Source organism: Buceros rhinoceros, unplaced genomic scaffold (genome assembly GCF_000710305.1).
Source record: "Buceros rhinoceros silvestris isolate BGI_N320 unplaced genomic scaffold, ASM71030v1 scaffold34153, whole genome shotgun sequence".
Classification (NCBI taxonomy): domain Eukaryota; kingdom Metazoa; phylum Chordata; class Aves; order Bucerotiformes; family Bucerotidae; genus Buceros; species Buceros rhinoceros.
This window is the reverse complement of record NW_010402822.1, coordinates 40,140-64,218: the sequence shown is the minus strand read 5'-3', so window position 1 is coordinate 64,218 and position 24,079 is coordinate 40,140. Positions and strand designations below refer to the sequence as shown.

At 45.1% G+C, this 24,079-nt stretch overlaps 1 protein-coding gene across 1 annotated transcript in view; it reads right to left on the bottom strand.

Annotated features, from left to right (window-relative positions):
* Positions 1-1,089: 1,089 nt before the first annotated feature.
* The window catches only part of DCX (doublecortin), a gene marked incomplete at its 5' end in the record, with an annotated part of 53,763 nt that continues 30,773 nt past the window's right edge, over positions 1,090-24,079 (bottom strand). The window contains 4 exons of the mRNA XM_010132748.1: positions 1,090-1,146; positions 3,327-3,421; positions 10,860-10,982; positions 14,877-14,979. Coding sequence (XP_010131050.1) covers positions 1,090-1,146; positions 3,327-3,421; positions 10,860-10,982; positions 14,877-14,979 — 378 coding nt within the window. The remainder of the gene's footprint in view (positions 1,147-3,326; positions 3,422-10,859; positions 10,983-14,876; positions 14,980-24,079) is intronic.

Below are 24,079 nucleotides of genomic sequence, written 5' to 3'. Positions count from 1 at the left end.
TCCCCCCGCCCCCCGCCATGCGTCTGGTTTGGCAGTGACAACAAGATTTCTAAGTTGAGCTGTTGTTATTCCCATTCCGCAGTTGTCGGTTGGGGTTTTTTTGTACATTTTTCTGAACGTGTTTTTTAAACAAAAGAAAATGACCAGCTTTTATAAAAAAGGAGGAGCTTGAATCCTTACTCCCAAAACACAGATACAAGGTTTTCCTTTATAAAAAGTGTATTGATTTTTTTTTTTGCTATAAAAAGTGACCTATAGGGTGTCAAACCTGAAAACAAATTCTCACAGTGTTTTCAGTGTTGGCTGTTCACAAGGCATGACTGTTACAGACAGAGATAGAGAGATACCATAGCGTGGGGGTAAAAAGTCATTACCAGCTAGCAGTGTCTTCGGGTCAGATGTGAAAGCTGTCCTGCTCCAGATAACTTACAGTTTTTTGCTTAATCATTAAAAATAAAATTAAAACCACCAATATTTGAATCGCTACCGTACTAACCTTTCTTCGCATCCTACACGATTATCCCTGATCTTGTCCGAGCTTCTGCTGGCATCTCAAGCATCGAACTGGAAAGTCATTTCCCTTCCTGCCCGTCCCCAGTAACCCCAGTACTGGTTAGGTGCTAAAATCAGGGCTGTGAGCGAGGAGCAGGTGAGTGGGCAAACGCCGGCAGTTTGGGCAGGTGGGGAATGCCATGTGCTCTACTTGCGCTTGCAAACTGCAAGCAACCTGTTTGCGTGCTGTCGGGGGAGCAACTTTACTATCACTAGGAAAATCACATAGCTGCAGCAGCAGAAGAAACAATAGAAGAAAATGGGAAATGCACAGGACCGTTGGCACGTGGGCCCCCAATTGCTCGCAATGTCCCCTTTGCATCCCTGTCACTCAGGAGAATGGTATCCCTCTATCTCTGTAGACTGGTAGGTGTTGGTTTGTGGCACGGAGGATAAATCACAGAAAAAAAACGACATACAACTGTGTGTCCTTTGTCTGCTTTGAAAGCACCAGTCACCTATCTGCTTGTTCTGGCAGAAGTACTCTACTGTATCTTAAGCGTAACTTGCAATATGGACATTTCGCTTCGTGTCGCTTTACATGGAATCTCCAAGGGAATCAGAGTCATCCAAAGACAGAGGCAGATACAAGTCCTGTAGGAAGAAAGAAGAAAATGTTAACTCACACCATCAGTTTCCACTTTTGTCATGCATGAGGAAGCCGTCGAATGGTCTGTTTCTGGGCAGCTGGTAAGGACAGGGTGGAAGACTCCTGCACTGGTTACTGGAGGGGCTGACCAGTTGTCCAGGTAGTTCAAGGCTAAAATCAAGGCAAGTCTCTTGCAGAGTGGAGCGAGAGAATCTGGGTACCAGAAGAAAGATGGCTGTTCAGTGAGAAATTTGAGAAGTATTTGTTTATCTCTTCTGGATCAACGTGTCCATTATAGCACATGCATGAAGGAGCCAGACCTTTCCCTAAACAGGTCTCTCTGAACCTCAGTCCACAACAGAGAGCCTTACCCTTAGGACAGATCTCTAGGAAAATCACATGTTCCATGATTTATCCTTTCTTTTAAGTAATTTCTGATAGATTAGAAGGGTTAAGAAAATACTCCCAAGTCTGTTATTTGATCAAGTGCTGAATGTAAAGGGGTTCCAGGGTCCCTTTCTGGGGTAACCATCTTATTCCACTTCCTTAGAGTTCTGTGTGAACTAGCTACACAAACCTGCCAAAGGGCTAAAGCTCTCCTCGGACATTCTTGAACTCTGACCCACGCACAGGTAACGACTGTGAGCAAAGTGAGGCCAAATATGCAGAAAGGAAATTCACAACAGTCCTGATAAAAGAAGAGGTAAAATAGGACTTTGTGGTGAACTCAACCTAAGCATTTATCATCTGAGCTTTAGCGGGGAAAAGAAAAGTGATTTCATCATAGGCAGGAAGTTGCTCCTGGGAGAAAGACAATGATGCATGAATATTCTGGTAACCTAAAATGCTGCATTCGTGTTCGCTGATTGGCTTAATTTAGTGGAGAAGCTCATAGCTGGATGGGCTTTGCCCTCAGCAGTCACCATCTATTACAAATGTTCTCAGGGCTTCACTGGAAAGGTCATAAATCAGCCAGCTGAAAACATACATAAAACATGAAAGGTGAGTTTTACTTGTCTTTACCAGGAAGCAAATCCTCATCTCCAACGTCCTAAACGAGACAGGGTTTGGATCCAGAGTATTTTAGGTCCTTGATGACCGAAGCACAGGATGCAGTTTACACCACTGCTTTTGCTGAGATACACACAAGCAGCTGCTGGATTCAGACTATGGGCCAGACTCTCTTCCCAGTTAGAAATTAATAGTCAGTCTGGATCCACTGTGTTAAAATTGGTGCATGTCCTCAGACTTAGACTGAGCAGCTGAGACCAGAGTGAAGTCCTGAGGAAAAGACAGATTTCACTTGGATTCAGCTATGCCTTTGTTAAAGGAAGTCAGATAGAGCTGAGTAACTACAGCCTCTCCACATCTCGGGAATACTTTAAAAGATCGGGTTTTTGAGAATCCAGAAGTCCACCTCAGTCTCCCCCAGTACCTTTCAACCCCATGTCCACACATCTGCAATCCAAAATCTCACAACGAGGTGTAATCCCAAGCCCACTGGACTTTCGGGGGTAATCAAAACCCATTGACTGCTCTGTGCTCTGTTCCACCATTGTAGCTGCTGTGGTCCCGCTCTCTAGGAGCCGGCACCGGTTTCCTGTTCTCTGCTAGGACAGTGTGCTGCCTGTCAGGCACCCTGTTTGTGACCTGGGAAAGCAGCTACGGTACCAGAGCACAACTACCACCTCAGCTGTAAAAAATCCTTTGTTTCCTGTAAAGCAGAGCGTGGCCTTAAATAATTAAAATTTAAAAAATCCTTGAGCAGCCTCATGAAAGTCACGTCTTAGAGCTTCAGTAACACTCACATTTCTTCTGCTGTTTAACGGATCAGATCTGCCAACACTTAAGGCTTTTCAAGAGAGCATGATTTATATGAAGATCATTCCACCCGTCACTTGTGAACTTTATCAGAGAGTGATACAAGCTCAGGGTCAAGTTCTCTCTTCTGATCCACGTGGATGACCTCCAGCACACATTAATAAATCCAGTGGAAGAAACAGGCCAATGATTTGTCGTTCACCATCTTGGTAGAGCCTGAAGTGACAACCCTTTGTAATGGGCCACATTCTCCACTTTCAACATAAGGAGTTGTGCTTCCATGGATATGGCCATGACTTAAATGTCATATGAATCTGAGCAGACTGAGGAAGAAACATGTAGTAAGGTATAAGAAACGTAATACCTTGTGCTTACGGAGGCTCCCTGGGCTGGTAGGTGTGGAGATCGGGGACTGCTTTGATTTGGGTGTAGACAGCTGACTGCTTGAGGTCCCATTTGCTGTCAGAAAACAAGACAGAAGCTGGCAATGAGGCAAGCAAGAGGAGGGTCATCTTTCTCCGTTGGGGAGATGGCAGGTATCCAGACATTTAACACAGAAACGCTGTACTTTATTCTTACTAGACAGGAGAAAAAAAACAAGCCAAAACCATGGCTATTCCTCCAACTTAAGGCTTTCAGCTGTCCAGGACAACAGACTGTAAAATACAGCGAAATACAAAATACACTACAAATATTCACCAAATTGATCCAAGATACACCTCATGAGAAAAACAGAAAGACAATGTCTACGTCCTCAAACAGTTCAACACAACTGAAACCACACGGTGTTTAAGAGTGTGAGTGGAAGCCAGAGGCTGCAGATATCCTGGCTCCTGCACAAGGAATGTCAGCTGTCAAATGCACCCATTCCAAATTAGACAAACGGCTGCCTGGAGGGCCCTGGGTGTGGTTACCTGCGGCTGGGATTAAATGACCGCAAAGCCCTCCTGCAGCCCTGCTGTGAGCACAGGGCACACGTCCCTCCCACCTCTCTGGGGCTCCTCCACTGCCTGCGCCGGAGCAGTGAACACGGGCCATTCAGGGGGCGGGAGAGGGGATCACAGCACGCGGCCATCCTCTTTCAAGGTCAGATCTGGCCTTTTGGGTGGCTTTGTTTGCTTAGGGTGCTTTGAAGAAGAGACAGTTATTTTCCATTGAAAAAATACAATTCATTTGAACTAAATGGCTTTTGGAAAGGTTGTTTGTGGAGGTCTTCACAGATCTGGCTTTTAGTTGAAGTGAAGGGCCCCAGGTCTATGTCAGGGCAAGTTATTATGCATTTATTGGTCTAAAAAGGAATCAAAGGAAATAGCATATTATGCAGAAAAATGAAGGGACACAAAATGGCATAAGAACAAATTGATTTTTTCCAACCACTGGTGTTCTCTGAAGTAAGCTCATGTCTTTGGTAACTGCCGGCTGTCACAATACGAGTTTCCTAGGGACATACTTACGCAGAGTGAACTCGGTCATTGAGAGGTTGTGTATCAAGCCCAGCGATACAGACCCTCTTGTTACTAGGGGTTGTAAACTCATAGCTCCATCGGGCACAAGCAGCGCTACTTGAGGGAAGGAAATTCAAGCTCTCGCTGGCGGTGTCCAAGTGTATTACCATTTCTGGCCTTTTCCTTTTGCAATCCAAGCAGCAGCAGGCTGGAGGCCTTACAAGCACTAAACTTCACATCCCAATCAAGTCTATGGGAAGTGACATTTCCAAAACCTACTCCAGATGTTAATACACTCAGCACAAGCCACAAAACTAAACCCCAAATATTGTGGTATAGCATTGCCAGCCCTTCTCTGTTACTTCTTGAGGGGAAGGGGGGGCAGCGAAGGCTCGTGGTGTCACTGGCCCAAATGTCAAGGTCATCCATGTGAATTCAGTAAGCGAGCCAGAGGACAGAGGAGGAGCTGCTGGCATGTTAAAGCAGCTCAGACGCAGATTCATGGTGATGTGGGTCCATCATTTCTGAGCAGAAGGCACTATGGGGAAGAGCAGGCTCTTCATCACTGATCGCTTTTTTCCCATTACAAATGCGCCTCACCGAGGAAATAGATATTTCTTAGAAGGTGGTAGAAATAATGATTTCTAGATAACTGGGGAACAGTGACCCTCTGCCTTCCCCTTCCACTCAGACACTGGTGGGGGCAGACCCAGGAGCTGTTAGACAGCAGGCCCTGCACTGAGAGGTGCCACTCTTCACTCCAGTTCTACAAAGCTGCCCTCGACGCTGGTGGGAAAAAAAGTAGAGTTCACTACGTACCATCTAAGAGGGCAATTCACACACACAAAAGAACTTGGATCTCTGTTATGTTTGACTTTGGGTTTTCTGTTAAAGAAAATGTAGGTACAACAGTACTGATACAATCTGCATTCGCTAGAATCCATCTCTAATTTCTAAAATGCCTCTTTCTTTATTTCCAGCTGTCACCGATCCTGAGGCAGGAGTAACCCTTCCGAAGACAAGGAATGTCACGCAACAACTCTACAAAGAGCCCAAGTCTCCCCTCCACAGTTAGGAGGACTGGCAGAACGGCTAACAGCCGGTGTGCAGCAAAGAGATGTAATTGCTGCAGGGAAGGACAGAAATTCCCTAATACAATGAGACTTGAAAGTGCCGAAGCAGAGCTGTTAATATTTGATGAGCACCAACACAAAACCAGATGTGACATCCCGATCAGAAATCCAGTGAGACGGATGTATATCATTACAAATACTCACAAAGAATTTTGCAGTGGCAGCAACAATTAAGAAGCGTGGTTTAATTTTCTCTGTGTCTGCTCATGAAGAATTTGTGTTTATAATTGAACCTGGACGCATTTCTTTTGAACTCAAATGCAAGGAAATGGCAAGAGCAGATGCCGGGTGGTGTATAAGCTGCTGCACCACTCAAGCCTGCTGATGACTGCTGGTAGCCAAGGATCTCTCGGAGGCTCGGCTGTTGGAAACCATTCTTTACTACCAGCTTTCATTTGAATCCATCTGGGTTTTCCCCACTGCCTTCCTGTTTGTGTACTATGTCGTATTTATGTCACTGGATTTGCTTCGCAGCCTCAGTTTACCTTAGAGCCCCTTTGTGCGTACGACACATCCTTTAACTGCATGAACATGGGCACTACCCTTTTTCATGGGATCTTCACCTCCTTCAGTGCACAAGATATTTTGTACTCGGGAGATAAATCAATCAAGCTTGTCCAGCAAAGAAGAGGGAGGATGGAGAATAAATACAGCAGCATGTCGTGTTTGAGATGGCTGTGAGAGATCCAGGTGAACTGAATCCTCTGCCTGCTTCTCCCACCAATATTTTAGCCAGACTTCTCATGTGTGATTGTTCCTTGAGCATGGCTCAGGTTTGCTTGGGTGACTGGGACTCCGGATCTGAATTTCCAGCACTGATAAGCACCAGGACCTGTCAGTGAGCTTAGAGAGGTCCATCTTTTGAAGTCACATTTCTCTCAGTCAACAGAACTGGAGAAAGCAGGGCCCAAGGATCATGGTGAGTGCTCCCAACGTGTGGAGACAACTCTTTTCTATCAGTTTGTTAAATAAGGTTAATACTCCTTGCTCCGTTGGGGTTCCCAGGGTTCTGCAGGTAGGTTTCTAAGTTGAGGAGCACTCACCATGCTTGTACGTCACCAGAGTGAGAGAAAGAACCATGGAATGCATCAATAGTGTTGCCTTCAGGTCGAGTGTCACCAAGAAGATAAAGAGCAACAACAACCAGAACAAGGACAGCATAAAGCAAATGGAGAAAGAGCAGCTCATTTAGTGAGCACAAGCTGTCCTGTCCCAGGACAGGGAGTCTGTGGGAGAAACAAAGGCTCCACTGCACTGTTTGTTCAGGAGTGGAAGAATTCAGATTGCACAGGGCACCTCCTAACTTCCCAGTGCTCGGCTCTGCAGCTCATCCCATTTTGCGAGGGTGATCTCTCGCTGGGTGCGCCCTGCGGGTTGTCAGCTAGCAGAACGTAAGAAAGCGCCAGTGGGATAACAAGCTGCTCTGTCTTGTGTGCAGTCCCAAAGACATCTGCTGCCTTTTTAACACATTCATGTATAATGACCCTGGGGAGCCAGACCTGCAGTCAGGACAGACTGACGCTCTGGATCTGTTTTGCTAATTGCTGCTGCCTTGTGAATGTGCTTTTGTCCCTCTACCCAAACCCTTCCGTCAGCAGACTGAGAAATGCAAGTCCTGCAGCAGTGCCTCGGAGCCCTGCCCAGCGGCTCTCTGAGCCAAAGGAAGGCAAAGCTGCGGAGAGACATTGAAAATTTCAGCTCGGGCACCTGTGGCTCAGTACTGCAAAGGACTACGGTCGTGCTGGGTTTAAACGTCGTCAACTCTCCTCTCACCGCACACATAATTATACAACTGCACCCTGGTTTGTGAGGTGAGTTACTGTAAGATAAAGTCATGTCTTTGTAACAAAGAAATAATGGCAAATGACATCATCATTTTCTCTGCTGTATTTCTCCCCTGAGTTTTAGCTCTGTCTTTTGTTTGGTTTGACTTCCTGTTGGAGTGGTCTGTTAAAGAAATTTTGCCAAACTTCGTGCTGACGCTATTTAAACACCCCATTTACATCTCATAGCAGCAGCACAGAGACTTATCTGCTCACACCCAGTTTTCCTCTGTCACGTTAGGAGAAGGAACTGATGGTCTGCAGGTGTCGTTTTGTCTGGATTTTGTTGTTCTAAGCTGACTCACAGAAGGAAAAATAGAGACAAGAAACAACCACAGAAGTTTATAACTCTGATACTGTGCTCTAAATTGGGGTCAGATATATTTGGGTCATCCCAATCATAGAATGATTTGGGTTCGAAGTGACCCTTAAAGGTTGAGATTTTTTTTCTTTTTTTTCTCTATTTTTATTTTATTGTTATCTTATTTTTTTTAAAGCACCATGTCTCACAGGGACCCACAGGTTCCCTTAGAGACCTGCTTCAGTGATTCAGATGCTTAGCATTGGAAAGTGTTCCTAATATCTGATCTACATATCCCTCATTAAAGATTAAACCAATGTTCTGACCTATCCCTGATAGGCACAGAGGAAAATTTATCCTTATCCTCTTCTGAATACTTTGGACGTGTTTGAAGAGGGCTAAATGTCCCTTCTCAATCTTCCTTTTTTCTAACCCGAATCAGTCCATTTCCTTCAACTTTTCCACCCAAAGCAGTTTCTAAACCCTTGAGAATTTCTCGCCTGGTTTGTCTAGGTCTTTCTTAGCATGTTCAGTCCATACTAAAACGCAGCCCAAGCTCACCTAAGGCCAGATAGAGACACCAACCCCTTCCAGTCTCAAATCACACTTCATACATGAGAAACTAGTCCAGCTCTGCTAGTGACCATGTAGGAGTCAAAGAAGTTCTCTAGAAGGAGAAGTAAAATCCTGCTGCATTTTGCTGACAACACCTTGCTGGAAGCAACATACCGGGGAGTGTCAAGGATACAGGTGAAAGCCTGCATCACAGCTCCAGCACCAAAGAGATGGGCAACACCAGAGAGATTGGAAGCCCAGAGGGAACTGCTGGCAAAGCAGCCAGAGCCTTCCAGTCAAAGTGAACCAAGAGGTGAAAACAGCCCCATGATGGAATGATCAACACCGTGTCTGGAGAGAGAGCCGGGTCAACAGAGAAATACACTGGCATTGCTGAGAAGGTCTGTACTGAGGCTGGAGGGTAGTGAGAGAAGGAATGAAAGGTTGTCCTCGGGAAGAACAGCTTTGGTCTTCTAGAGGAGGTGCTGAGGCAGCGTACAGCAAGAGGCTGGCTCCCTCCTACCCGGTCTGTTACCATCTGCTTATAGCAAGACACTTCATTCTTCATTCGTTCATTTAATTTTCATTCACGCCTTCATGTAAATGTATGGAAATAAAGAGATAAAAGTGCCAAGAAATCAGTGTTTAACGTGTTTCCGTGGATTAGCTACCCCGGTTTTTCAATGTCCTTGAAGCTGAAGGGCTCTGGCTGCCTAGAGGGAATTGAGCTTTTCACAGTGAGGCCATGACATATCCAGGCAGGAGGCAAATTACCTCCAGCAGAAGGTAGCAGTTCACCCAGTGAACTCAGATCGCTGCAGCCGGGAGCTGGCACTCGCCGTGCGGTGGCACTTCTGTGCACGGTCTTTTGTCCTGATGGGTTTTAAGAAAGTATTTTACATGTTCTTTGTTGCTCCATGTTAATCCTTGTTATTTTGGAATGGGAGCTGACCAGTTCCTTAGGTGGCTCGCTGCTGGGACTGCTGTAACCAGGCAGTCAAAGGGCACGTTGCAGTTCACGTCTAGCTGGTGACCGGAGCAATTAAATGGCTTGGAAGCTGCTTCCCTCTCAGTGCTAGATTTCCAGACTTGCTACATGTGTTTCCTTCTGTATGCCGCTGTTGTTCTGACTCAGAGGTGGCCCCAGAGACCAGTCAGGAACAAAGCTTTGGGAGACCATCAGGGGAAACTGGGCTCCAGCCAGCAGTACACTCTGCGGCTCTCTCAGAAAGCTAGTGATATAGCTGGATCTGTGCTTCTCATTGAGAAGCAGATCACTAAATCCACAGCCAAAACCATCTCCTTCTGAAAGGCTCTGCGAACTGTGTTCATTAAACTCCTTCATTCATCCTGTGACTCACCATTTCGTTCCTGTGAGTCATTCAATCAGCTAAAATCAGGACACAACAGTTGCCATTTCACATTAGACTATATGGTCATGTGATGAAGTCTAGTTCTGGTGGTAATCAGCACCTGATGCCTATGGAGAAGGTTTAAAATCACAGTCTTGGCCTGCACCAACCAATTTCACATTGTTTCTTTAAGTAGCTGAAGAACATCAAGAGACCATGAACAAATTACCTGCTTCCTGGGGACAATCTTTCTGAATACTGACAGAGGAACTTTATGTCAAGTGATCCAATATCTACTGAGAGGTCAGCTGGTGTGTGGTGGTCATATGCATCTGCAATGTGTTACCGTGAAGGTGAAGAGCAGTTTCTGTTTTATATCACCAGTGTTAATACCGTGGGTCACTGCAATTGAAGCTATGAAGCTCTCCTGGAATCCTGAAGTGTTTAGTTGGTGATTTTAGTGAATGGCCCTGTCTGGTTCTCTTCTGGAAAAAAAAAGGTAACACAGCTAGAGACCCACCCTCTCCATCATAACTCTAAAAACTACCAATTACCAGAAGTGTGATATTCAGCCCGGCCTTTAACTTAGAGGCCCTGCAGCTCTGCACCGATCCAGCTGCTCCTGAAGGAGGGAGGCATTTCAAATGGTGCAAGCTGCTGCAGCGAACTTGCCTTCCATTACTGAATGAATTTCTCAGTATCACATCAATAGACTCATCATCAGTTCTCCAGCTGCAAGGTCATTGGTCTCCTTTAAATAATGATTAGAAGGGGACACTTCTGACCTGTACAATGATTACCATTTGCATCACACAAGCGGTTATTCTCAGTCACTCGGTATCTGTAGGGACCATACAGGAGCACTGTGGGCCTTGATTTCCTGCCTGTGAAACGGCAGCTTCTTTTAAAACTGTTAGAGCAGGAGGCTGTGAGGCTGTGGGTCGTATGACCTAAAGCCATGACTGCACTTAAGTGACCAAAGAATTCTCCAATATCTCACAGAATGCAGAATGGTTTGTGTTGGAAGGGACTTTAAAGATCATCTAATTCCAACCCCCTGCCATGGGCAGGGACACCTTCCACTAGACCAGGCTGCTCTGAGCCCCGTCCAGCCTGGCCTTGTGCCTTGTACAGAAGCATCAGCTTCTTGTCTTTAAAAAATGCTGAAATTTCATATGCAAACACCCCAGGTCAGTGGGGGTCCAAAAACACACGATACGTGGTTTTCTCTTGCACACAGTTAATATTCAGACACCAGAAAACAATCACTCACCATCTTGATGGTTACCTGAATCGGCTGGAGACTTGCTTCGGCGCATGGGGCCTGGACTCTTTGCTGAGCTCTTCTGAGGGGTGGGAGATGACTTACTGCCCGTGGCAGCCGCAGGGCTCCCTTTCATCACCCGGCACTCTGCAGAAACAGACAGCAACCGTGGTCATGTCGCCACCTACTCTTGCTGCCTATGGACTCCAGGTAGGAAACACCCATGGGCAGCTTAGTGCTTTGTCTCCAAAGAGCTGCAGAAAACATTAGAAGCTCATATCCCAACATATTCTCCAGAGCAGAAAGGAGACTTTTAGAGGGGAAGGCAAAAAGACAAACAGGTTTGGTCTTCTAGAGATGGTGCTGAGACAGCATACAGCAGGATCAGGCTGGCTGCCCAGCGAGGCCCATCTCCGTACCCGTGTCATGCCAAGGATTTTTGACCCTTCCCCTTGCCTTGGTTCTCACCAACCAGTGAGCACAATAAAAATGGTCAACACTGACTGAGGGAAGAATCAGGCCCAAAACACCCAAAACGTTAATTTGCTGTAACCTTCCCTTGAGGACCTAGTAGTAGGAATGAGGAGTGCAATTTATGCCGGTGCAGAAAGCCAGCAAACAGCTCAGGGCAGGATGTAAAGGTCTTTAAGTGGCAGATGGGACATCTGCCCCAGGAAGCTTTCACCCAGCCTGAACCAAGCCCTTCTGTGGTTTCAACAAGCTGCAAATTTTCAGCTGCAGAAAGCAAAGAAAACAAAATGATTTTATAAAACACGTCCTTGGTCCTGGCCACTCATCCCCTTCCGAAAAGTTTGTATAAACAAGACTAGTAGATTTATGTACTTAAAGACAGAGCAGATGAGGACCCCAACTGTGTTTTCTTAAAAAATAAATAGGCCAGGAATAGTGGAAAATGTAAATGTGATCCACAGGTCCTGCCGAAGGGAACTGAAATGCTAACAAAGCTCTGTGTGTCCCAGGATTTCAGGCGCGCCAGATCTTCAAAACCAGGGTTTATTTACATTGAGAGCCAACAGAAAAAGCACTTTCCACCCCTCAAGTTATTAACTTAACCCAGTTAAGAAGGCAGCAATAAAAAGGGGATTTCCTTTTTGTCAAATGCTAGCTGGTCTCACCTCATCTCCTGCAACAGATTGTCCTCCCCGAGATGTGCAAAACTGGTCTTTTTTACAGATGAGACTTAGGTGTTCCACATATGGACAGTTTTTTATGGAAAAGTTCAACTCAGCATGCCCGGGCTGGGCTGACATCCCTTGACTGGATTCCCTGAGGACAATCAACTAAGGCAGCACAGAGCAGATAAATAATTGGTCAACCGAAAACAAATTGTCTGACCTAAATGTATGTTATTTGTTTATATATCAGTATATCTATGAAAATGTAATTGCCTTAATTTTTTCCCCAGGCTTTCCTCATTCTCAGACAGCCAAGAGTCAGTCTCTTCTTCTTCCAGATGGTTTGCGAGGGAGAGTGCGCTTGGGTCATGCAGTGTATGAATGAGGAGGGGATGCCCTGTGCTCCAGGGATGCTGAATGGCGAGAATTAAACCTGCAATGAGTTTATTCTCTCTTGTGCTAAATGGATTTTGGAAACTAAATCAGGGATAGAAGAAGTGGTGTGGTATTTTTTCAAAGGTACTTGACTGCTCACAGGTCATGCCACAGGAAGGCTTGTGGGGCTCCAGCACTGATATAGCCCCATTTTTTCATACATGAAGAGCAGTGGTGACTAGGGAGGAGGTGTGGAGGGTAGAGTATCCCTCCTTGATACTAAAGAATATAGTCTTTGATGAGACTGCGAAAGAGCCGCTAGGGAGAGTGTACAAATAACTGCTCCTGCCGTTAGCCAGCCAAGCCAAAACACGGGGGACAATCACCCACGGTCACTGCAAAAACTATTTTTCAAGGCTGTTACATAGAGCTGTTTAACAAGAACAGCACAACAAATGTGTCTCAGAGCAGGATTCGTTTGCCTGGATGCTATGGGAGATACTCTGGAGTACAGCCTCCCCGGAGCAGAGTGGGTCTGCGGGTGCCCCCGTGTGATATCTGTCCATCATATATCATGTGGGTGTCTCAGAAACCAAGCGGGTCTCAAAGGATTTCAGACATGTATGTTAAATCACCTGAATTACTCCCTAAAAAAATACACCTAAAGAGTAAAAATACTTTATATTGAGTCTTTTCAAGAGGTTACAAATTTATTTGCTTCTCAGGGGAGTAAATCTTTGCAAAGAAACTCAGCTCAGCAAGAAAGGCTGACTCTGAGGAATCCCTCCAGCTCAGCCCTTGGCAAGTGACAGGACACCGAAGGCAATCGCTGAGGATTCGCACATCTCAAAACAAGGTTCTAAAGGTGGAAACCTGAGTGTAAACATCAGAAGGGGTGTGACATTTCCATGAGCTGATGCTGAAACCAGTGGGTCCGAATGAGACAGAGCAACCTCATCTGGCAGGTGCTCAGCAGCAGGGATTACAGGGCGGAAGCTGTGGTGGGCAGTCAGGAGGAAAGAGATGACATAATCCCCTCTTATGCTATTTCTCATTTTGTTTCCTGATGTCCTGCCAGAGTGAACATAATAACCAGCAATCCAAGTGCATGTCATCCAAACCGGCAAGAAAAAGTACCCCATGACAGAGGAGATTTTAATAAGTGACATTCATCCACTAGATCTCAGGAGTCCCGGTTCTCCTTCCAGCCTCTGACTCATAACAAGGCAGGATGATGGGTGTATAACGGGAAAGCGCTGCTGGCTAATAGCTCCTCCTCTGCTTCTCGAGATGTGCAGGGCATCCCTGTGCCCCTGAAATACCACCAAGAGCTGCAGTTACTCGGTGCCTTCCCAACAGCTGGCTTGGCTTATTTTTGCTAGAGAGATTCAAGCTGGAGAAGTCAGTAGTAACCAGGAGTGTAGGCAGAGAGCTGGGCTTCCCATCAAGTTGTTCTGCTAGGATTGCGTCCAAACTGTTACAGCATGGAACTCCCTGTGGAGCCGCCTCAGCTGCTGAGTGTTAAAAACCATACGAAGCTCAGGTTACAGATCGCTTCCCCAGCCTGACACAGGCTTTATTATCTGCCTGCGAATTTCCAGCTGAACCTTGGGAGCTTTCTTTGAATTACCCAAGCCCATCAAATGGGTTCATCTGGAGTGCAGGGGTCAGAAGTACCAGCATCAAATAAAATCAGGCTTGAAAAGGAGTCATAAAAATACAGTGTTTGAAGTTTGATGTCCTGGTATACAGCAGAAGTCCTGTTTGGTCTTCGATGCTGAGCCAGTTTGTAGCCTATCAGACAGCACAGGGCTCCGGTTCCTTGTTACAGGATACCTGGGAAATGAGCCTGAGTGTTTGGAGACTCCATTTTCTCCTAGTTTAAATGGCCAAAGTTACATTAATTGACTCTTGCTGCACTCACTGGCACCAGCAGCTGGCCTGCATTGTTGGTGTATACAGCTGCCAGGTGGGTAGGTGGTAACTCCTGCAAGCAAGAGCTGTAAATGCTGTGAAATCAAAGATTTCATGGCTTAATTGATCATAGAGACTCACACTATTACACATCTGTGCTTGCAATGGTGTCCCAGTCCCCCTCCTAAAAAGGGAATCCTTGCCCTGCTTTTGGACAGGCACAATAAAGCAGTGGAGGGAGTGATTTTTCTTATCACTGAGCCTGTTCCCATTTTTTAATATTCTCATACAAGGACAAGAGTCCTGCTACTGTTTAGTCCTCAAAAAAATGTCCCTATCTGACTGCCACTGGGTGAAATGGGAACGATGTAGACTACCAGCTTTTGCAGTAAGTGTCAAATGGAGCAGGAGGCCGTCTTTTCTGACCTGGGCCACCTCAGCCACTATTTGCCTGATTATAGTATCTGCTGACTGTACAAGCATCACAAAAGGATGTTAAATTTCATGTCCTAGGTCATAAAAACCAGAACAAAAGCATGCGGCATTATTATCTGATACAAGCGACTGAAGGGAAATCAAATCACAACGCAGACTGCAGAGCAGCGTTTGATGTTACCGCTTTCATCCAGCGAAAAGTCATCCTGTGCATAGCGGAATTTTTCTGGACCACAGGCGATAAACACATCATCATCCCCAAAGAAATCGTGGAGACAGGTCACCTACAGAGAGAGCAAAGTCATTCATTTTATTTTTAATTGGCAGCATTCTGATGTGGCTTAGTTTTAATTTAAAGAGGAGGGCGCTGTCTCCCGCTGTTCCCTCTGTCCCACGCTAACTCGGTCCTGCTTCCGTAAGCCTGGTGCACTACACACAACTTCTCTGGGCACATCAAGCTTACAAGTGCAATTAAAAAAACAGGAAAAAAGTATCCCAACTACCTTGCAGATTCTATGAGGTGTGGCATTTCCAATCCGTCCAAGAGTGACAGAATACATTTGTCGCCCTAACGAATGACAGCAGCTAACGAATGATTCCTGAGCTACTTCCACCTGGAGCTCCAGACCCGTGCCTTGCCTTGCAGCATCAACGGGAAGCAAAGCATAAGACATGGGAGCTCTGGATCCACTAATTTCGTCAGAGACATCTTCAGAAAATGCCTCGAGAACCCATATGAAGTGGAAAGTCACACTGATATTTTGAAGAGGAGAAAAATACTACTGAGAAAATGTTGGAAGGCCCAACTTCAAAGCCTCTGGGTAGCTATTCAAGAGGCAAGTGTTTAGCAGCACCCACTTCCAAAGGCTAGAGGGACAACAAAGTACCTCTGTCCGACTGACTGTCTAGAACTTCAGCCTGAGCTCCTGGCAGCCCAGCCATAGACAGACCAAGAACTGTGTCAGGAGGAGAAAAACTGCTCATCCGCCAGCACACCGGAGTGGAACATCTCCAGCATCAACCAGCCTGGTGCAAGCCACCAGCCATGCACCTGAGCACCCGGGTGAGGCCAGGGTAAACGTGGGGTTTTTTAAGTTCCATTTTCTCAGGACACCACTCAAAGCGACCGTGAGATTGGCACTGACATTTATACTGAAGGTGTCAGGCCGACAGCTGATGCCCACGCGGTGTTTTGGCCTGTCTGGGGTCTGTACAGGGGGTAGATGCATTGCAAGGGGCTGGAGAGAGCGCTGGAGATAACCGTGGGGAAACTCACTGTAGACGGAGCTCAATTTCCATATCTGCTGATCTCTTTGAGCTGGACTGTGAAAAGTTAATTTCAAGCTCTAATAAATCAACTCTAAAGAAGGCTTTTGGCTATCTTAATAAGGCTCAGCATTTCACACTGGTTAATATAACGTATAATTATAGCGCTGCCCAAGAGTGCCAGCTCTGGCTATGATGCCAGGCGTTAGTGAACAGCTTGCTTTTCACATCAGCAGGACTTTCAAAAGGGAGCAAGCTGAAATCTGCCATGGCTTTCACCAAAGGTAGAGCTTTCTTTGCAAAATTCAGTGAATTCCCGTTTCTGTTTGCCTAAAATTAGGTTGAAAATAGTTAACACGTGACCTACAGCGACTGCTCCCACAGGGAAGATGACATTTCAAACTAGCACTTGGTATTACAGTCCCCCCCTGAGGATGGTGGCACCGGTTCATCTGCAAATAACTGGGTTTGGCTCAATACACACGTTTTCATTTGAATTTGAATGCGAAGCACTATACTTATGCCATGGAAAAGTCTCCTGGGTTGCTTAGCTCACCCTTCGGTACAGAAACCACTGCAGTAGTGCTGGGGGGATGAGTACTGAAGGCTGGTAAAGAAATGACATCATCTACTTGTTGAGCTCCTAACATTCAGGAAGCAGTAACCTCTGTATTTGCTCTTTTGTTCCCTTTTGTTTCCTGCTGTATCTTCCACTGTTGAGAACTCCCCACAACGTGGTAGAAAACCAGCCAAAACCCAACCCCTCCCTCGTTAAATAGTGCAAAACTTTGCAAAGGTCAGAAAGTAGCGGGAGTTGCGTGTTACACAGTTTTAGCCATGTTGCTTATGTTCAGCACGTGTGGGGTGGATTCCATTTGCCTTTTGTTTATTAAACTTAATTCCATGATCATTGCTGTGTGTCCCTGAAACACGCCCCATATGTATTGCTGTCTGCATAAAGTCGCTGGAGTAAACTTTCTTCGGGAAAACACGCGACTTAAGTGCCGGGTTTTCCAGCAGCAGAGCCAGCTTTCCTAAGAGGTGCACAGAAAAAGTAAAGTGCCAGGAGAAAGCCCTAGGTGTGCTCATCCCTGAAGGACGTGAAGCTGAGGAGAAGCCAAGCCGGGAGGCAGGACCACGGGCTGGGATAGCTGGTTTGAGACCGCATTAGCCAGTGTGGAACATTCCAGGGTAGTTCTTGACAAGTAAGGCCATTAATTGTTCTAGGGGCTTTTAGTGACTCCTGAATAACCTTCTAAGTCTTCTTATCTCCATTCTTCAAAGGGTTTTTCCTCATGTTTTATCAGTTAAAAAAAAAAGAATAAAATAAAAAATTGTACAAGTCTCCCCCCAGGCATTCTGGACTGGTTTGAAAGTCTAAGTTCTGCTTTAGCTTACTCTAATCTACTCTTCCAATTATATCCAATAATTAGTCTGGAACACCATGAAAATCCTGAAAGCAAGTTCATGTCAACAAAAATGTACCCCAGCTGATAACCTGAAAATCACTGGGTTTAAATGCTGCATTTTGCTCTTTGCTATAAATTTACTAAAGCACAAGACAAAAGCCGGTAGCAGCTGCTAGACCAAGGACCTGTGCTGCTGCCTGGAAACGGCAGTTTTGTTGGTGACTGTTGCCACACACCCTCAGCAATGACACTGGAAACCATCAAGTTAGTAAGATTTTGTCTTTTTCCCTGTTTAAGTCTACAGGCTTTTTTATTTATCACAAAACCTGAACTGTGTCGACAATCACAGCAGACAGGATAAATAGCACTGATTTCCAAGACACATGAGCGTTCCTTTGTTTGAAGGAGGATAATATTGAATTTGAAATTCAGGATTAAAAAGACAATATTGACTTTAAAAAGGATCATACCGCATGAAATGTTTTCTCGCCAATTCCTGTAGCTGAAGCAATTTGAATGAAGCAAGTTAAATCTTCACGTTCCAGTCGATGAGGCACAAATTTATTTCTTACAAGGTACATATGTCTAATAGATATGATGGTAACATTTTTGTGTGCGAGTCAAGATTTGATTTTTTAAAAACATTATATTATGAAAGAAATAGAGGTTGGTAGAGATTTACAGAGATTTTAGGGAGCACAAAACTGTCTGCAGTTCCTGAGGTGTCCATCAAGCGTGGTTTTTTTTCCTGTGATGTGTGATTTCTGTACTGCTACAGATGTTGTGAGTTCACCTGGAAAAGCAGCAGTAAGTACGCGGGATAGGTACCTGCACAGGCGTGAGTAATTGGCTATTTCCTCCAGGAGGCAGCAGCAGCATTTAAGAACTACAATTCATTGCTACATAAAATAATTAAAAAGAATTAGAGATCAAAAGCCTGAAGACTTAAGCCTGGGTCTGAATCACCACCAGAGGAGAACCTCCTGTGCTTCCAAAGGCTGTTAGGATTCACCAGCCCCTTTTGTTCCTTTGTAACCTGCACCGTGAGAGTCTGCTGTGTCTGCGTGGCTAATGGGTGCCCTCACCGTCCCTCTCTACAACTACACGTATGATCATTGTCACAGCACTAACATAGGCTCCACATTTTGGTTGCTTTTGCTGCTGGATCGAGGTCTGCAGCTCCTGTGGCTGCCACTTGGGTAGGAAACCTCCGGTAGCCTGGCTTGGCCATCACTCTGAGCGTGTCTCTGAAGAGGAACACGTCACCAGGAGCGGTAATGGAACTGCCTTCCTCACCTTTCGTGGAAATTAAGGGTCCTATTTTTAGCTGATGGAGCCAAGTGAGGCTGGACAATAAGCGGAGACTGTAGCTAGGGATGATTCAGGACAGTGATTTCTGCATGCAGTCCTGCCTCCACACTTCCCATCTCTTCCTTGTGTCATGGAATGAAGCAAGACCTCTGCCTATGTGGCCAGCAAAGGAGATATGGAATAACACTGCCACACGTTTGACCTGGGGACTGAACCTTGGGGACTGTCACCTTTAACCAACTGCTTGACTCTGGGCAGCTCTGAGGATATGTGAGGGCAGCACGAGGCTTCTTCCTCTGCTCCCCTATCCCTTAGTCGTAACACTGTTGTTAACCGTTCTCGCTATAATATCCCTCTTTAAGAATTCTGACAGCAGGACAGAAAGCAATACCAGGACTCGGGTAGCTTCAAAGTGCTCCCCAAACTTCTGCAGATCTAATGGTTATGATCAAAGAAAAGAGCTGTCCGTTTGCTCTCTTCAGTTCATGTACTGCTTCAGCCTGTAGGCTTCCAGAGTTCACAACAGGGGGAAAATGGTCCTCAGAAACAGTGTCCTTTAAGGCCAAAAAGACCTCAGAAGGCAATTTCCATGCCATACACACGTACAGCTGTCAAGGGCAGGACTGAATTAAGACTTGCTCTTATTTTCTAAGTTGCTTTGATAAATGCTATAGAATTGAACACATCCGACCATCTGTTAGCTAAAGAGATTTAATGTGTTTTAGATGCCTGCTCATGTCCTTTCTCTTTCTGCACTAGATGCTAGGTGGAGCTCAGGAAGTCAGACCAGCAGCTCGACAGGCACTGAGAGTGAACTGAGCTGAGAATGTAACTCAAACCTGCTTAAGCTTGGCTTTAACTCAAACCAGAAATGCGATGGGCTGATTTACACTCTGACCCCTGTACCCCAAGTCAAACTGGCAGAGGGATGCTGATTTCAGGTCTAAGACACCAAAGTCCTAAATCAGAACGGCAACTCTGCCTTCCAATTCCTGAGGTGGCTATTTGGAATCCACAAAACACCGTCAGAAACCAAACACATATGGACTTGTCTGCAGGAAGGCTCAGCAAGGTCCCATGCCAGCGTGAGTATCAGGAGTTAACAAACATGTGGAGTAGGCTTTACATGAATTGGTTTCTCTTTTCTGACAAGCTCTTCACCATATGTCCAGAAAGAAACAGATTTCAGAAGACTTAAGGGGTTAAGGGGATGGAGATTAAAGATGTTGATATTGGAATGCACAGCACTTAATGCTTTTTTTTTTTTTTTTTTACAGTCTGAAGACTGCAAGCCCAAAGCAGACACTGAATTGATTTACATTTTATTAGATTCTGGTTTCCTGCATTTAAAAAGAAAAGATGTTTGGATCCAATTATTACTTTAAAGTATACACACACCCACTCAATAGATTCTGCATTTGCATTCGCAGAAAGAGAATGACTTATCTGCTTTCAAGAACAAATACCACTTAAAATGGAGATGCAATAGCAAGATGAGCAGAAAAAGCCCAGAGCTGACATTCAAAAGTGGATCAGGAGCACTCGTGCCACCAAACAGCTACGTGGAAACCTGGGGAGACCAGGGTCATGCTGTCCCCTCGCTACTGTGATGGGAGCCATCAGGAAGGGAAAGAAAAACCTCTTGCCAGCCAGGTTGCAGGGCCCTTAATTTGACCTCTCAACAGAAACACGCAGTGAGGTTTCCATTCTTTGAAACATTATTCAGAGATCTCCACTTTTTCTTGTATTCATGGAGAGCCACGGCTTATTTTCAAGCCTGGATAGTTTAATTGAAACAATCAAATTCTGCTCTTCCATAAGGATTTTTTCTTCCTTTCTCACCTTTGGAAAAGAAAATTCTGGCCAGGTCAGCATGATCCAGTGTTTTCTTACACCTTTTTATTGATGAAAAATGCAAACCCTCTTAATTAGCCTGTTTAACTACAGTACGTGTGTCCGCTTGGACTATTTTGTTATAATGTGACTAAACCAGATCGGGGACACCAGCTTCTGACCAACATGCATTATTTCTGTAATAAACATTTGTGATGCTTATTGAAGTGGAATAAGAAATATTCACGCGTGTATGTGCACAGCAGCTTGGAAGACTTCATGCATGAAGAAACGCTGCTCTCCAAAGGGCTGCAGCACAAGGTGCCTGTTTATCTAAGTATTGGAAATGGGTAAACTGGAAATAGAGTAGAATAAAAAGCAGAGGGGAGGAAGGTCAATAGCCAAGCTACCCAGTAGGAATGTTAACGCTGAATTTAATCTAGCTGGTGAATTAGCAGTGCTTCCAAACTGTGTGAAATCCAATTAGCCTCTGGAAGAAAGGTTAGTTTGTTATCCCTGTTCCCTATACACATGGAGGGGACTACGAAACAGATATTCAGGCTGGTGATTCTTTTTGCCTAGAAGAAAGGCTTGCTCTTGCATTCATCAAGGGATTAGGCTGAGGAGAAATGTGCTGTGCAGTTTAGGGGCAGAAGGAGCGCAGCCATCAACACCAGCGTCAGAAAGATTACCCTTTCTCCAGTCAGGAAACCGTAAACCCAGAAATTCTAGGTGATGGAGTATGAAGGGAAAGATTTCCAGCGTGAGTTGCCTCAAAACAGGTAATATTTAAGAGAACTGACAAACCATTCTTCCTCATCGTCCCCCCTCATCACTCTGGAGAGGAAACAGATCTGGACCACAAAAGAGTGTCAGAGACTTTGGAAGCAGCGTGACTATATGGAGGCTGCTTCCCTTTAAGAAATGTAGTTATTCATCGTTGTCGTAAGTCCTGCTGTCACCAGTAACTTCCTCCCAAACTCAGCGCTCGGGAAAAATCAGCATCAGCCTTGCCGTTATTATCAGGGCATCAGGAGAGCTCGCGGACACTTCTGTTCGAGTCAGGCCTCCGCGCCAGCGTGGAAGGCAGCATGCTTCGAACGGGCCGTGTCTTCCCTAGCACAGCAGCACACTAACGCACGTCACTACGGATAACCTCGTCTTCCGCGGCGTCTGTGGTAGACAGCGTATGTTAATTAGGATCATGGCGATGGATTAGCACAATTTTTCCTGGAGAAGATGCACTCTAACGCCGTGGTAATTAAAAACCTTTTCTGACCAGACAAGACTGTTCTGTCAGTTCAGCTTATGCACATATTTGCTTCTCAGCCCGCCCCGGTTTTATTCAGGGTCTAGGTCTCCAGCTACACATCTTTAAACATCTCTACTATTTTTATCATATCTAAAGATACTTCTTCTATTAATGAATTCTCGGATGTGTCACTGGGCTCATATTTCGTACAGGACCCCTCTGTTTTCTTCAACATCTGTTCATCAAAGGAGATGCTGAAAAGCCAACACTTCTGCTTCACGCTGTCAACTTCAATGGAAAAAAAGACCCAATTACGAAGTCTTTAACCTTCAAGTCATCCTTAACACACGTCTCCAAACCTGGCAATGAACAAACCATCCTGTCCTCCAACAGCAGAACTTCACTTGCAGCCCATGGATCCAAGTCAGCCTGAGTCTTGAAGAAGATGAGAAGATGCAACTGGTTCTGTAGCTAATTAACACTGGCTTTGCATTTCACACTCCTCATGGCATCAAAGCTGGTGCTCAATTGCTAAAATATTCTGTAAAGGCTCCTAAAGGCATTTTGATTAGTTAAATTTCAATATTTGCAAGGATCTTTATTACACTGTTAATTCTGGAGATTAATGGGAATTAAAAATGGTGTCCTTTAAAAATTAAATTGTAACAGATGCTACATTAAATCTAAAGGAAAACAGCAATTGCCATCAAGCTGTTCTTTCAGGGAGTTAAAATTTCTTCCTTAATTATAATTCTGAACATGTTCTTTGTGTTTTGGGAGATTTCCTGAATTTCCAGCAAACGCACATGCCCTCCCCCTCGCAACAATTTTGTTTTCACCCTAATTTCTGTTAATCTTTGAATAAAGCTATTAATTTTTTTGTAATTAACGAGTCTTTTCGATTCAGCTGACAGCTAACAGAGGAATGGAAAATTCAGCATTATGTCCTGAGCTAAACCATATTAGGATAGAAATTAACAATGCTAAGCAGGCTGGGAGATAAAAATACTTTGTACAGGAGAACACGCAGCGAGGCTGCTGAAACGAATGGCCCAAAGCCTCCCCCATGAAATGAAAATTTTCCTTTTATTCCTCCCTTTTTTAAAAAAATTTGAAATGGACCAATGACAAGTTGGAGCTCGGTAGGCAGTAATGTTAAAGGAATAATTGATGCAGGGATACTGAAAGAGATGGTGTGTGAACCGGCAGGCTGCGTAATTGGCTGGAGTGACTTCAAGCATTTCTGCAGTGAAAAATAGTCCTGTTTTATAATCCTAGCACGTCTCCTTGCTGCTGTGCAGCAAGCAAATTTCATTTGGAGATGATCCCAGGATGCAGTTGATTTACTAGGGAGATTCTGAAAGGTTGAAGCCTTCTTGCTCCAACTAAATAGCACCTGGGAGAGGTATTATGGGGCCCACACTAATTTGGGGAGTATCATTCAAATTACATCATTGTAATAAATGTGTGTCATGTCAGGGTGAATCTTTGCCATTGAGCAGTGGCAAAGAGCACTAAAAATATTCCTTTTTAATATTTTACCTTTTATTACCTTTCTTTTTGAAATACAAAGTATTATGTGATGGAAGAAGAGGGAACAGAAAGGAGAGTTTAAAAATCATGATGCAGTTCATTTCTGCTCCTATGAAACATGCAAGAACCATTCTATTTGGATGGCGTTTCTCATAAAATGAGTTGTAGACAACTGATGCAATTAGAAACTAATTGCCGTGAGATTTCCCCAAGAGATATATGACAAAAGAAACGGGAGATGGCCAGAGATGTACAAGCAGAACTGTATCTGTTTCCTTCCCAATCTTGAGAAAGCAGCAAATGGCACTTCTCCAGGTGCAGAGGTGACTCTGTGAGCTCACAGACCAGCCCGCTGCAGACAGCTGTTCACATTTACATTCCCTTTGTCCACCCTCTCTGGGATAACTGAGTACGCTTTACCATTTGACCCTCAGAAATAACACATCTGGATTTTTTCCTCCTTTCTCTTGCTGTGTGAATTCACCAGCTCTTCATCTGTCCTTCGCTCTCCATCTCTTCCCCAGCCCTCACCCCTCCACACTGACTATGTCATTTCTGTGATAAACGGATCCTTTCCACTGGTGTGAAGAACACGAGCCTGGTGTCCGCCCGCATGCGGCTTCTCTCTGCTGCCGCCGCCCCTCACAGGAGCTGGACCGAGCTGTTCATTCTCACCAGCGCTCTGGTGTGAAGCAATAATGAGCACAGACAGCACCCTGCACTAGTCTTCACTTCTCCAGGGGGGTTATTGTAGATTCTTTCCTCCCTCAACCCTTCCTG